The sequence below is a fragment of the Daphnia pulicaria genome, chromosome 2 (genome assembly GCF_021234035.1).
Source record: "Daphnia pulicaria isolate SC F1-1A chromosome 2, SC_F0-13Bv2, whole genome shotgun sequence".
NCBI classification, from domain to species: Eukaryota; Metazoa; Arthropoda; class Branchiopoda; order Diplostraca; family Daphniidae; genus Daphnia; species Daphnia pulicaria.
The window spans coordinates 5,955,474-5,969,706 of record NC_060914.1 but is presented as its reverse complement, the minus strand read 5'-3'; the positions used below and the strand labels follow the sequence as shown (position 1 = coordinate 5,969,706).

The window sequence follows — 14,233 nt, the reverse complement described above, 5'->3', positions numbered from 1 at the left end:
CATACTAAAAATGTTTTGAATTTTATTAAAATCTTCTATTTTATACTGTCCCTCTTGACCCGGTGTCCCGGCATACTCCAGTCTCCCCTACAGCTATCTTTATTGAAGTTCAAGAGCTAACAAAAACAAAAATAAGTTTTAAAAAATGTTTTGTTAATCAACGGAAAAATTTCAATTACCTGGCATAACAGAAATGAAGCTTTTGCATGTTGTTCAGACTGCTTGTCAAGTTCTTCTTCAAAAACACTCACCAACGATTTAATTGCAGCTGTCATCCGCTTATCCAATTTGCATAGCTTGATTGTTTGTAATCCTACTAAATTTTCCAACTTCTTTATCTCCTTTTCAAGATTTACGACTTGATGACGAAGCTTGCGAACAAACATTCTGTTGTTAGTTAAAGACTCTTTAGACAAAATTTTCTTCTTTTTTTTCTTTATATTCCTTTGGCTCCTTAGTCACTTCATTGGTGTTGTTACTTGAATCCACTTCTTTTACAGCAATCTTAAGACAATTAGAATTCAGAATTGATATCAAATCATTCCCGATAATACCGACCGGTTTACATGTGTTGCAGAACCGCACAAGTTTCCGTATACCGTTTGGTATATTTCTATGAATCCACTCAAGCATATCAAAGATTTTCAACATGGCCTAAAATGAAAACATTATTGTTACATTACCTTAAACACTTGAAATAATTCTGAACAATTTAATTACCTTATTCACTTGATCATTCGCAATAATTTTCGCCAACACAAATGACGTTAGCAATTTAAGCAATCTAGTTTCATCCACTTCCAGTTCGGAATCAACTGCTTCCATCACTATTGAATTAACCAGTTCGTTGTGAAAGCTTTCTACTTGTAACTCGTGAAGGTGACTAATGGTGGCATGACTATCGCCTGTTTTCTTGTAGTTTTGTAATATCAGGAAAATTTCACGGTTAAATGAAGTGACTGGATCTGGAATCATGTTCGATGACAACTCGGGAAATCGGCAATCATCAATCTCTGACGGCTGTGAGATTGAATTGCTGTTTGGATGTAAAAGCGAATCTTCTTTTAAAAATTTGGCTGAATTATCTAAATCAAGAATCGAAGAATCCAAAAGATGGACAACGCTGGAATCAATTCCTATGTCATTTGAGAAGGGGTGTTGTATCTTTTGGAGTTACCTACAATTAAAAGACAATTATTATTAACTTAATTTTCAACTAAAATTTAAGCAATTAAGGATTACGGAGAGACAAGACAACTCTAAATCACCACCGAGGTCGTTATAATGAGATGTGGATCTATCATTTGGTTCTAATTCATGTCCGAAGGAGTCCAAAGTTTTATCACTAGTAGTTGCCTAGTAGTTAAACACAATTATTTATAATTCTATGCTCTATGGTCCACAAAAAATGCTTACAGAGAGAAGAGACATATCTAAATCACCGGTGAGGGCGTTAGAATGAGGAGTGGATCTACCATTCTTATCAAAGTCATGACCGAAGGAGTTCACGGTTGTATCACCAGTAGTTGCCTAGTAGTAAAACACAATATTGAATTACTCAATGTTCCAGTAAACTGTAGGCCGAAAAATGCTTACAGATAGGAGGGACAACTGTAAATCACCACCGAGGTTGTTAGAATTAGAGGTGGATCTACCATTTTGATCTAAGTCATGACCAAAGGAGTCCAAAGTTATATCACTAGTAGTTCCCTAATAGTGAAACACAATCATTAATAATTTGATTTTAAACTAAACTTTAAGTAAAGAAATTCTTACAGAGAGAATAGATAATTCTAAATCTCCTTGAAGGACGTTAGAATGAGAAGTTGATCTACCATTTTGATCCAAGTCATGACCGAAGGAGTTCAATGTTGTGTCACTTGCAGCTTCCTAATATTGAATCACAATGATTAATAACTTTATATTTTACTTGACTAAAAGCAAGTAATGCTTAGAGATAGTAGAAAAGACAATTGAGTTAGAATGAGTGGATGTAGAATGTTGATGTAAGTCCCGAGCAAAAAAAGAGCTCACTGTTTTATCACTTGAAGTTTCCTAATTTTGAGAATACATTGATTAATAACTAGATATTCAAGTAAACTTTTATCAACCAGTAATCCAAACCTTAATGGAGGGTACACATTTCAATCGACCATTTACGTTTGATAATGGTGTCCTGTCCACATTTGTAGTTGTTGTACATGCCTATAAGAAAAATATTATTAATTGAAATTAGGCACATCAAAACACATAATTTTTATTATAATAACAACTTTTAATTTCTTATGACAACTTGCCTTTATGGAGTGATGTGTTGGTAATTGAAAAATGGTAGGAATAGCATTTTTAATAAGTTTTTTAGTATTCTCATTAACAAATTTCGGCTCGAAATGCAAGCTACAAATTTTCAAGTTTTTGGTAACCTTAAAATATTTAGAAAAACCAGTGACAAAACTGTTGTCTGAGAATGCCTTGAGCCACGTTTCCACTACATTCTCATCTTTAGGCCACGAAAAAAAATGTAACTTAGATTTGTTTTCCACAATGTTTGAACCATGTTTTGAACTATTGCAAAATCTTACACAGCACGTACGTGGCATTGTATTAAAGGAAAAAAAAACACATTAAAAAAAACTTAATTAGCCATGCCCAAATACGACCATATATGACGTTAGCTTAAGGCTTGCAAGGCAAACAGACTGACGATCAAAAAAATTTTAAACCGCGGAAAGATGACATGGAATGTGGAACTTGACTCTGATGTACCTTACGACCCTCTGGCTATGAAAAGTAGGGGATGGGAAGGGGTAGGGGCTGGGAACCATTCGGCAACAGGGAGATAGTGAGCTGTTGGGCCGTTATTTCAGTAGGCCATGCTCTTGTATAAACTCTCTTTCTTGACGTCCGAAAGTGTGGACGTCCTAAGAAGCTCGTGTTACACATCTCCCCGCATCACTAAACGAAAATCTCACCTGATAACGAACGAATGTAGTTATCCATTTATGAACGAGAACAAGAGATGACTGAAATGGAAAAAATTAAACTAATAATGGATAATGACACCGGCGAAACTCCAAAAGCCGCCATGCAAGAACAATTACCAATTCGTGTCAATTTTTTTTTTTTTTTTGCTTAAATAAAAGTGACAACTTCGGACGTTAGCCTTGTCTATTGGATGAGAAATGTGATTCATTGAACACTGTTTTCGTGTTTTGGTAAAAATTCGCTGTGGATTTTGATTCGTTAAAAAGTGATTAAAATAAAAATATTTAAAAAAATATTTAGATCAAAATTGAAATCACCGATAACTTGATTTAAATCACCAATTGATCTTTCGAACAGCCCTATATGGGCTGTTCGACATGTTTTTTTACATGTGTTGCCATCGCGGAAACGCAGCATTCGAGTCAAGATGATGTCTGCTACAATTGCCCGCCCCGTCTTGTCTGACCAATTGACGTAGGTCACATGATGTCAGATTTTTTCTGACGTCATCTGACCTTCGTCAGTTGGTCAGACAAAGCCAACCAAGGCGATTTGGAAACTTTAAAAAGCGCCTCTAGTGAGTGTGTCAGCTACTACGCTCAGCTACTTTTGAGAGCCTAGATGGCTCTATTTAACGTTTCCACTTCACAATTCTGACAGGCTCCTCCCTAAAATCTCTGAAAATCGGTTTACTTTTACCCTGAAACAGGGATAGGGAAGCCAACACAGCCGTGAAGCGACCAGGAGTCTATAGCTCTGCCTATAGGGCTCTTTCGGATCTGTTTTTTTTTTTTTTGCCGTTTTATCTGGCAACGCAGCATGGCGCCGTTCCTTGGTAGCGCGAGAACGGAGAGAAGAGGGAGAATGGGACGAATGGGGGAGAAGAGGAAACGAGGGTCCCCTTTTTTTCGTACGCCCTCCTCCCTCCCATTCGTCCCATTCTCCCCGTTCTCGCGCTACCAAGGAACGGCGCCTTGCTGCGTTGCCAGATAAAGCGGCAAAAGAAAACAGATCCGAAAGAGCCCTATACCTGACTATTATTCATTAATCATTAGGCCTTAGCACTTAACAGATATTAGTAAGGATAGTAATCCTTCAGGGATAAAAATAGTATTCGTTAAGTACATATTGTGCATCTTTATTCGAAGCGTAATAATGTATAGACAAGTTAGTGTTATAGCTGTTTAGTCTTTTCTTGTGTGTTTGAGCTTGTCACTTGTCAGCACTATCCACTTTCAATAACTTTTCAAGATACTTTTCTTTTTCTTTTGGCACTAGTCCTTTCGCGTAGTCGGACAATTTAAAAAGGGTTAAAGTTTCCCCAAGTATAGGATCACTAGCATTAAGATCACCCATGTTATTGTTTACATCTAAGATTCTAAGTATTAAACACAAGAAAAGACTAAACAGCATCCCAGACTTGGACTTTCTTTAATTTTAATGGGTAAACTAAGCTGAATTATACATTTAAAATCCATATATAATAAAAGAACAAGCTTTTGGGGGAGGGGCTTATTCATGTGTCAACAATGTGTCAACACAGGCTCCTCCCCCAAAATGGAACATGCCCAAACATGCCCAACACCAGATGTCGTCGTCGTGATGACGCAATCTTCAACAACCAGCATCATCACCAGATGTCTATAGCATCGCGGTGATGACGAAATCTTCAAGTAAGGTACTGGGCAGATTTCCCACGATAAAATCTATTACGGGCAGATCGTGCTACAGAAAAGCGAATAGCAAAACAGCCCGACTTAACGCTAGACCAAAGTTCCCCGGATTTGACCGGGGCTCAGGTTACTCGTTACTCTATAAAAAGCAGAATGTTCTAAACAACGATAATCCTGAACATTTCTAAGATTAGATAAGTAATTCTATGCTTAAATAATAAAAAACCCGCTTTCTATTATCCCCACAACGTTAAAAGGACACGTTGGCGCACGATCCTAATTTAGCGGTTGTGCAACTCAGCATCCGGAACTTGTCTATTATGTATTTATGTGAACGCTCCCTGCAAACTAATAGAAATTTTTTTTAAATATTTGTACATAACCAGCGCAGTCAAAAGTCAAGGCTAATAATCAAGGTAACAATAGTGTGGTCAAAAAAACGTTTTCATGTTCGTGTGCAAGAAATTGTTAGTTATAATTTATTTTGAAAACGTATTATTTATTTATTTTTTTAATTCAGTGAATCACCCGAATTACCTGTTTTGCCTTTCTTTTATTCTTGAACTCAAAGCATGTCTAATTATATAGTTCGTAGTTCATTTGTATTTGTCTTATAGGGTCTACACTTTTAGTCAATTGCAATTTTTAGTTTCCCTTCGCCAAAAATGAACAAACAAATTCTATCTACAAGGAAAGCAAGAGCAAAATCAGCTAAGAGAACTCCTGCGAGAAGATTGCGATATTCGGTTTCAAAATCCACAATTCCAAACTCTTGATTAATTTCTGGGAAAAAACCGAGAACTAAACCAAGTATAAAGGATCCTGTCCCTATCAGACTGTAAAGCAAAACGCGATTCTCTTTCAGACTTTCCATAAAGGGATGACCACGATAGTTGACTGCGATCGTTGAAACTTGAAGAGCCATACTAATTATGTATACTGTACTGTTCAGCAAATTCGGTTCAAATTCTTTGTCTAGATCAGGAAACGGTGATTCTCTTGGTGGTAGACGTATGGACGACTGCTGGACCAAAAACACTAAACTTGAAAAATGAACCAAGAATTGAAGTAATACAGTCAAAATGGTATAAGAATTGAAAATATTAGGTAAGGGTCGATTTCGGGACAAATGCTTCAGTGGTTTTGATCGAGAAATGAATAAAAAGCAAGCGGCTAAGAGTAAACCTTGCAAAGTTGCTTGCCCATCACTGAATTTGACACCCTCTAGATAAAGAACAGATTGACTATAAGCCAATACAAGAGCGTTCAGTGCCAGGATTTTAAACATTTGCAAAGTGGTTACGAGCGTGCAGCGACCCTGTTTGATGACATGGCAAATGCTTTGGATAGAACTCATTTTCGATGTAAATGGAGCAGCGATGGATGCGTCTCCTAACTTGACTAATTGGGCCCGTTCCTGTTCTTCCATATCTTTCATCATTTGCTGGAGCTGAACTTGCGCCCTGTTTAAACGTTCCAGACGAGGGTCCAAGGCGACATCATGAGAACCAGGGATGGGCCGCCCTTTGTCGCCATGACGCGAGACGAGTCTTTTACTTTTCTCGTGGCCTTCGTTGTTGACTTCTTTTTCTTTTGACTTGTCTTCCGATTTCTTCGATTTCGACGTCAGCTCCGGGAGATGAGAAAGAATGGCCACACCTGACAAACAAAGGACACACAAGGTTACTTTTTGTTTTGTTTTTTAAGAGAAAAAAACAAAACAAAACTTACCAACATGAGCATGTTTCAATGCTCCTACATCATTGGTCCCGTCTCCACACATTAGAGTAGTGTAGCCTAGCCCATTCAAAGAAGTAATAATCAGTTCTTTTTGTTTAGGATTGACTCTGGCATATACGCGGATGTGGGGTAAAACCCGGTGATAAAATTGGGGAATCGCGTTGTACAAATGAGCGAGGCCTAAACCCGTTATGCAAAGCACGTGGTCCGATGTGAATCGTTTGAAATCGGCCGGTATCAGTGGGAGCTCCAAGTCTTGGTCAACACTTTGCCACACCCACTCATTCGCAACACAAGTCATAATAAGAGTAGATTCTTTTTTGGCAAACTTCAACACTTTGGCAACATGGCAGGCCGTTAAAGGGTTATCCCCGGTGATCATGACGACTCGATGTGACGACGATACTATTTCTCGAATAACAGAGAGAGAGTCTTTCTTCATCGGGCATGAGAGAATCAAGAATCCGGCAAACTTAAGCTCTGATTCAAGATTTTCACGCTTCAATGAACGGACAGCTTGATGACTCAATGTTCCTAGATTGCGGTATCCCAGGGCCAAAACTCTGGCTCCTTTGCGAGACATGGCTAAATACACCTCATCATAGCTGGACGGTACTGAAACGAACATAGACCTTAGGGTCTCAGGAGCTCCTTTCACGGCGGTTATGTAGTTGATTTCCATGGAGCCTGATAAGCTGTAGCCAGCTACAACTGCCATTCTCTTCAGCGCACTGCTGAAGTGATATCTTTGATGAATTTTCAATGCTGGGCTGCGCACCTAAAGTCGTTAACATCGAGAAATAATTCAAAATTTAACTAACAGGGTTTGACAGAAACTTACCGATTTATTGTTGGGTATCAAAGCGTCACCTTTGGTCAAAGTCCAATCAATAGCTGTTAGTGTGGCCTTTTCAAGTGGGTCACCAACTAGGCCTTCGTCCATGTGAATGAGGGAATGACAAGTGGCCAAGGTTTGCAGAGTCTCTAGCGGCACTTGATTTAAACTTTGTACAATAGTTGGATCGTTTTCATCGAGACCAGCGATGCCCTCAACAACAAGATTGTCATTTGTTAAAGTTCCAGTTTTATCAAAACAGCACATTTCGATTCGGCCGGCAAATGGGATCCTGAAAGGTTCGGTGCAATACACTCCTAGTTTGGTGAGTTGAACCAGTGAGGTGTTGACAGCTAGAGATAGTTCTATAGGAAGTTCAGGAGGAACTACCGACGTCAGAATCAACGTGCACTCTAAGAACAGTTTGTAGCGATTGCGATCCGGATCTTCTGTTCCCTTGATCCACAAGTATCCAGAAGCCAAGATGGCGAAAAACAAAAGGAAAACTATAAATCCAAATGTTTCCAGATTGTTGGCCGTCACACGTTTAACACCAAACAATATTGTACGTAGCAGCTTTCCCTGAAACAATCAAACGTAAATATATTAACTAAAATCAACAAACTTGACACGCTCATGATAGGGCATTAATCCGATATTTTTTCTTGTTTTTTTCATTTATCATCAGTTATTTTTTGTTAAATAGTTGTATTTGAAATGTCTTTTAATTCATTTTTACCTGAGATGTGTTGAAGCTATTACGAAGAACATAAGCAATGCATCCTCCATCAGGAGACTTCAGCTGTCCGGCTGTTTTGGTGGGCCTGAAAATCAAAATATTTTCGTGACATTAAATTCGCCATTCCTGTATTTAGTTTGTGTTGTTAATCTCACGAAGTGTGCTGAACGATACGAGTTCCCCCAAATAATATATGGAGTTTACTTTCATCTTCTATGTCCAAGGAACGACTTGTTTGGTCGTCAGGCAAATTCTCTATGGGCTCCTTCATTTGTGGGACTGACTCTCCAGTCAGCAATGATTCGTCAACAATACATGGACCACGAAGAAGTAGCATGTCGCACGGTACGAGCAAAGAATCGTCAGAGGAGCGACTCACTGACACTAGATCACCAGGAACTAGTTGATCGCTAGAGATCATTTGCCATTTTTTACTCCGATAAACCTAAAATACAAAATATCTTACATAATCTATGTTTACGTTAATCGTAGTTATTAAGTATAAACCCACCTGAACACTATATGGCTTATTCCCCATTTTTCTAATTTCAGACATGTTGCGCAACTGTTGTTGTACAAGCGTACATTCAAAAGCAACCAACATAAGTAACGTAAAGATGGAATAATACCTATATTTAGCAAATATTAGAAAACAGTTCATAGTATGGTATTTAACCTAATACAAGTAGTACTTACCAGTAGGCATCCAAACACCAAAGACAAACACAAAATACTTGGAAAACAAAGAATGGTGCAGTGGCTCTCTCCAAAAACAATTCCATGAATTCAGGCACAACCATTTCCAACCTACAACATTTGACGGCATTAAGAAATCATTAAAAAATTAATGTTAATAAAACAGCAATAAACTATTTACTCATTTTTTCCATAGTTGTTTTCAGCTTCTTTGATATCAGAATCACTTTGATATCCTTTCCAATCCAAATATTCTTGGTAACTATGACCAATTGGGAATACTATTCCTTTAAAACACTTTTCTTCAATATCCCTGTATTAGAACAAGAAAGAATGTTAAAAATGCAATAGTGTGTGGGAAAATTTTGAATTTATCATATTAATCATATAAATTACCAAATGTATCTTGTTTTTTGAAACATGAACCAAATTTTCACAACTTTTCCTTCAACATCCTGAAAACAATAAAAAAAAAGTTTATTAATTTATTTTCATTGTGCCCATTGTCGAAAATTACCTTCGTTCTTTGAATTGGAACAAGTTGAGAGGAACCATTATTTGGAGTTGGAACCACTTTAACATAAATTGCTTCTAATGGATTAGATGTACTTGTACAGGTAAGAAATGTTCTGATGTGAACGGACCAGTAACACGACAATGAAACTAAAACTTGGATTAGTCCTATGCCGGCTAATGATATCCACCCTGCTTCTGGATACTCTTCAACCCCGTAAACAAAAACCCATAAATAAAACCACAACCCGTACAAAAATATGAAAGGCAGTGAGTATCCATGAATAATTGTAGGAAGCGGATTGTGTAACGAAACTTTTTGAACGAGATCGTCCAGGTTTTTTGACACGTCAACATCCATCTTTTTCGTCGTCTGTTGGTGCCAATCCTACTGCATTGTGCATTTCAGAGTGACAGTTTTCACGAGAATTAACCGGTTAACCGAAAGTCGTAAACAGTTCTGAATTAATCCGATAGATGAAAATAAAATGTTGCGTTCGCTTCCTTATAGGTGGCGTTCCGTATGAATAGAAAAAATTATAAAATTAAAATGTTGAGGCTCTTAATTGAATTTTTTAGTAATAATCATTTTAAATTACTATTAATATAAAAGATTCGTTAACCTCAATAAGTCGCTTCGTTTAAATAGCAAACTTTTCGTACAACGCAAATTACGCAATGCAATGCTTTTACGGGTAGATTTCGAGTCGATATTATGTTTACTCAGCAATTCAGCATAGTCAGCAATAAGGAGAAGAGGTCGGGCCATATAAAGTCACAGTTATTAGTTGATTCACCTTTTCGCTCCTTATTAACCGTAAAAAGCAAAGAAATATTTGTTGCTACATTCAAACAAATAAAGGGAGTCCAAGTCAGAATCTACTTTGAGTTCTGTTTTATAATTCAAGCTACTTTTTATAGGGACTAGTTAGGAAGACGCACATTTCTTAATTTTAAACTAAGATCTTACTTAAAGTGATGACTACCACGATATCGATCGGTATCTGTGAGATTCATTGCCGTTTTTTTGTTTTTCATTCTTCAGTTCTGTTCCATCAACTACAAAATAACACTTAAGAATGCAGGATAGAATTCGGATTGATTTTAGCCATAGTTTTAATATATTATCAGGGGTGCTGCTGTAGAAGTCAATGACTTTCAAAGGACTCTTGAAAAGAGATAGGCCTATTTACTCGAACTCAAAGTCAATCAACGAAGATGCGTCGAAATCCGCATTGTGATTCAACTTCGAGGGCCGGCATCTCACGACGTTTCGTTTTCAACTCATTTCCATGTAGCCTATATATCACTGCAATTTCATTATAACAAGAAAATGGGTTTCTTCTTGACGTTAAAATTTTAAATTCTTTGGAAATGAATATGTGGAGAGATTAAAGGCAAACTCTTTCAGGTTTGATACCACTATCAATTCTAAATTCTTGTATATTAGAAGTTCATGATAGACATTAATTGTTCTATTCTTCTGTATGGAATTGCTTACACAATCAATAAATATTTCGCGCGTCTGTGTTAATACTGTGGCGGCACACAGTTTAATCTCGTAGACTAGTCGTTTGAAATAAATTTGATAAAGCGGAGAAAATAATTCCATATTTCTGTCGCTGGAATAAGGTGTGAAAATAGCAAATGGATAATATTTGTCAAACGACCCGGCTATTTCCAAGACCTACTACGGCTAGAAGAGTATTGATTATTTACCCTATAAACTCTTTCCTCCTGCCACGCATCAGCAGGACCACCTGCCGCACAAACGATTTAAGGGTTCCATCGCCGCGACAAATCCAATTCTATTAAATTATTGAAAGTTAAGCTATCTATTTTTCCCCCATAGCAAAAACAGACATATTTCGTTTATTTGCTGTCAGTCCATCAACCGGTAGCAGCGGGAGGTGGTCGTTTCTATTCACGTTTCCACCTTTGCTTGCACGATGGCAGATCTGTCAAGAACAAGTGCTTTCAAACCTCTGGTCGCTGTACCATAGAACCCAGTCGATCTCCTATACTATATATATACTGAATGTGTCTTGATCGTTAGAAGGCCAGCATTACATATACAGTTGACGATTGCAGACACCATTAAGAAAACGGAAATGCTCGTAACATTTAACAGTAGTTAGAATTAAATATAAAAACGCAGTGTATCCAAAATATTGACGATCTTGAATAAATGCTGCGCGACATATATTTTTATTCGTCTAGAGTTGAAGATACACTCACAGTTGCCTGACTGTCTGCTGCTGGTATATATGTAAGCTAGCAGCTAGCATCGTCCCCGCTCATTATTTTAGATTGTCCAAAAAGTCACGTTTCATTCTCTTGTCGCGTTATCTTATAACAGACAAGAACCCCACTTTATCTTGTTCCGTCTTTCTTGTTTTCGCAAGGGATAATGGAATAAATAGAACATTGAGCAATTTCTGGTTTTCGTATTCAAGTTGTTCGTACTGATATATTTCCCACCGCGAATCGTTTGATTGTCTACACGCGCTACAGTGTCTTTGGTATCATGTGAAATAATCAAGTACTACGTTTCGCTGATTTCTTCAAATGATATTTCCAACCCAAACGCCATCACCTGGAGAAAATCAAGTGTTCTAATTAATTCTATTTTTTCATTGCGCATCCTTATCATCATTTTTTATCTATTTGACGTGAAACTTTTGATGGGATCCACCATTTCAAATTGTTCACTCGTTCCGAGGTCACGTTTGACGATCATGTATGACGCAGCATCGACTTAATGGCGCGCAATTTGATTTTTTAGCGAGATAAGTTCTAGCTAAAAACCGATTTTTTAATGGGCAGGGGGTGAGTATAATCTAGTAACCGGAAGTATCGAGAAGTAGAGTAGAAATCTGGTTCCCGATTTTCTTCTTATTGTGTCCAATTTGACAGTCGATTTTACAAGAAAGTGGGCTAGATAATATTTGTTACATGGACACTTTTCATGAAAGACTGCAGCAGTATACGTTTACTGCCAATTAGGCCTGTTAAGCTACACATTTGTAAACTTGCTCCTGACTTGCGCACCTTGTTAATAAGAGAGAATCACATAATACATAACAAAGCACGACGTTATTGCGCAGCGCGATACGGTACTAATAACACAACGCACTTGACATTATTCTGGCCCTCTCGTCGCCATCAGGGACATTGTTGTTCAATTAGACTCCCCATCGAAGGACAATCTAAAAACACCTGCTTTATTACTAGCTAGTTATTATCGACATGTCTATACGATACGAAAATCCAAAACTAATTGGATTCAATTGTTTATGCTACGTTTGTTGAAATTTTGAAGAATAATTTAGACCCAACTCGAAAAAACTGGTCTATAATAAAGACGATGTTAAACATTTTGAAAGACTTGACGAGATAAGCATTACGTCTAAATTGAAAACATTTTGGAGATTAGTTCTGTAAAACTCGATAAAACTTATGTATTTGAATCGGTATTTTTTTAAGTGACGTAAGGTGGCTGGGAGAGTTTATTCATCACGCGTCAATAGTATGCTCAAGTATGCTGATATATACGCATACAAAACATATTTTAAGATCGTAAAATCGACGGTGTGCGGCCTATATATATACTATACTATTGATGAACATAAACAGAGGGGGACACACCCCAATATAGCTTCCCTTTCTTTTCTTTTCTTTTTTTTATTTTTCGAGGAAGAAGTCTACGCGATCTAACCCACCAGATGTGAATAGGAAATGAGTCGAAAAGTGGGCCACGCAAAATCCCCTTTCGAAAGCCCGAGCAAAAGTTGGAAGATCCGGGGATCAGCAACAAAGCGGGATTTGGAACTATATAGAGTGAGGCGGTGGGCTGCGCAGACGGAAAACCCCTCTCATCATCACGCCGAAAGCCCTGCTGTGCTCCTGCTTTCGCAGAGGCAAGATATGAGAAATATATACGTATATACGTACACGTATAGAGCTATGTATGGGATAGTCACCATAGAATTACCAGACCTTAGGAATAAAGTAGATAGTCTGACTTGAAGTCACCGAGTCAGTAAGTCGTCGCCAGCAGGCATGAAAATAAACATTGTCACATTCCCCTCCGCGGCCGCTGATCTCGTTTGTCGGATCAGTATTTTCTCAACTTCTTATTTGAGCAAGCATCGGGAACCTTTGATGACAAAAGTCCAAAGTCTTGCGCGGGGGGAAAATAAAAATGGAAGCCTCTTGGCCAATATCAATTTTTGGCTACAATCCAAATAACCGAACGTTCTTTGGACAATCTTTAAACTAGACTAAACAGAGCAATCTTCAAACAACTTATTAGAGTTGTATGTATGCAGGGTTTCTTGTTAATGCGTAATTAGAATAACTTGCGTAACATCGCATCTTCGTTTGCGGATGCGATAGAAATGACTGAGACGGTGAAAGTCCAGCATCTTCCTGATGGCGAGTTTCAAGTCACTTAAAATTGAACTCTAAACGTGCGCATAGCTCTCCACTATTGGTTCTTCTTGAATGGCGTTGCTTTCTCTCGCTTAACCGTTCAGAATGATTACCCATTTTGTTGAGAGGAATCAAGTGGTTGTGTCGAGTACCCGACAGGATTTTCCCCCAATTAAATTCATTCGCAACAAGCGACAAACAACATTCATTCAAAACAAAATTAAAAAAACTTCAATGCTAGACTACAATCAACGAATTGCGAACTTTTAAAGATAATTCATTAATACCCGCTGAAAATCCGCCGCGATTTTTCCGTTTTTCGAATCAAAAAACCAATTTCTTCCAAGATTTTTGAATTTTTTGTTGTCCTCGAAATAAAATAGTTGACGCATCTTTCTATTTATCCAACTGTCTGCTGTGTTCTAAGTGCTCTGAAGTAATTCAATCTCATAAGAGCGTGCAAGTTATCGCTGTAATTCCAGATATTGTTGTAATCGATTGGCGGCGAGAACGGCGAGAAGTATGTGATATAATATCGTCCGTATACTCGAAGAGTGAACTTTATAGAGCGGCGGAGGGGTGAGTGTAGTGTACGTATACACACGATGTGTTGCGCAC

The 14,233-nt window shown here is 37.9% G+C and overlaps 1 protein-coding gene and 1 long non-coding RNA gene across 2 annotated transcripts; both read right to left on the bottom strand.

The window, feature by feature from the left end:
- Window positions 1–1,440: 1,440 nt before the first annotated feature.
- On the bottom strand, window positions 1,441–1,932 carry LOC124327453. Its single transcript, XR_006916158.1, has 3 exons — window positions 1,777–1,932; window positions 1,597–1,710; window positions 1,441–1,530 (listed from the first exon to the last, which is right to left on the bottom strand). It is a non-coding gene; the product is annotated as an uncharacterized LOC124327453 (long non-coding RNA).
- Window positions 1,933–5,243: 3,311 nt separating this feature from the next.
- Window positions 5,244–9,606, bottom strand: LOC124327450 (endoplasmic reticulum transmembrane helix translocase-like). Its single transcript, XM_046786376.1, has 10 exons — window positions 9,186–9,606; window positions 9,065–9,123; window positions 8,850–8,981; window positions 8,669–8,779; window positions 8,484–8,601; window positions 8,128–8,417; window positions 7,973–8,057; window positions 7,240–7,815; window positions 6,390–7,176; window positions 5,244–6,317 (listed from the first exon to the last, which is right to left on the bottom strand). Exons 1-10 carry the CDS (start codon window positions 9,540–9,542, stop codon window positions 5,287–5,289), a joined length of 3,546 nt encoding a protein of 1,181 aa, XP_046642332.1. The 5' UTR covers window positions 9,543–9,606; the 3' UTR covers window positions 5,244–5,286.
- Between the last annotated feature and the right edge of the window lie 4,627 nt (window positions 9,607–14,233).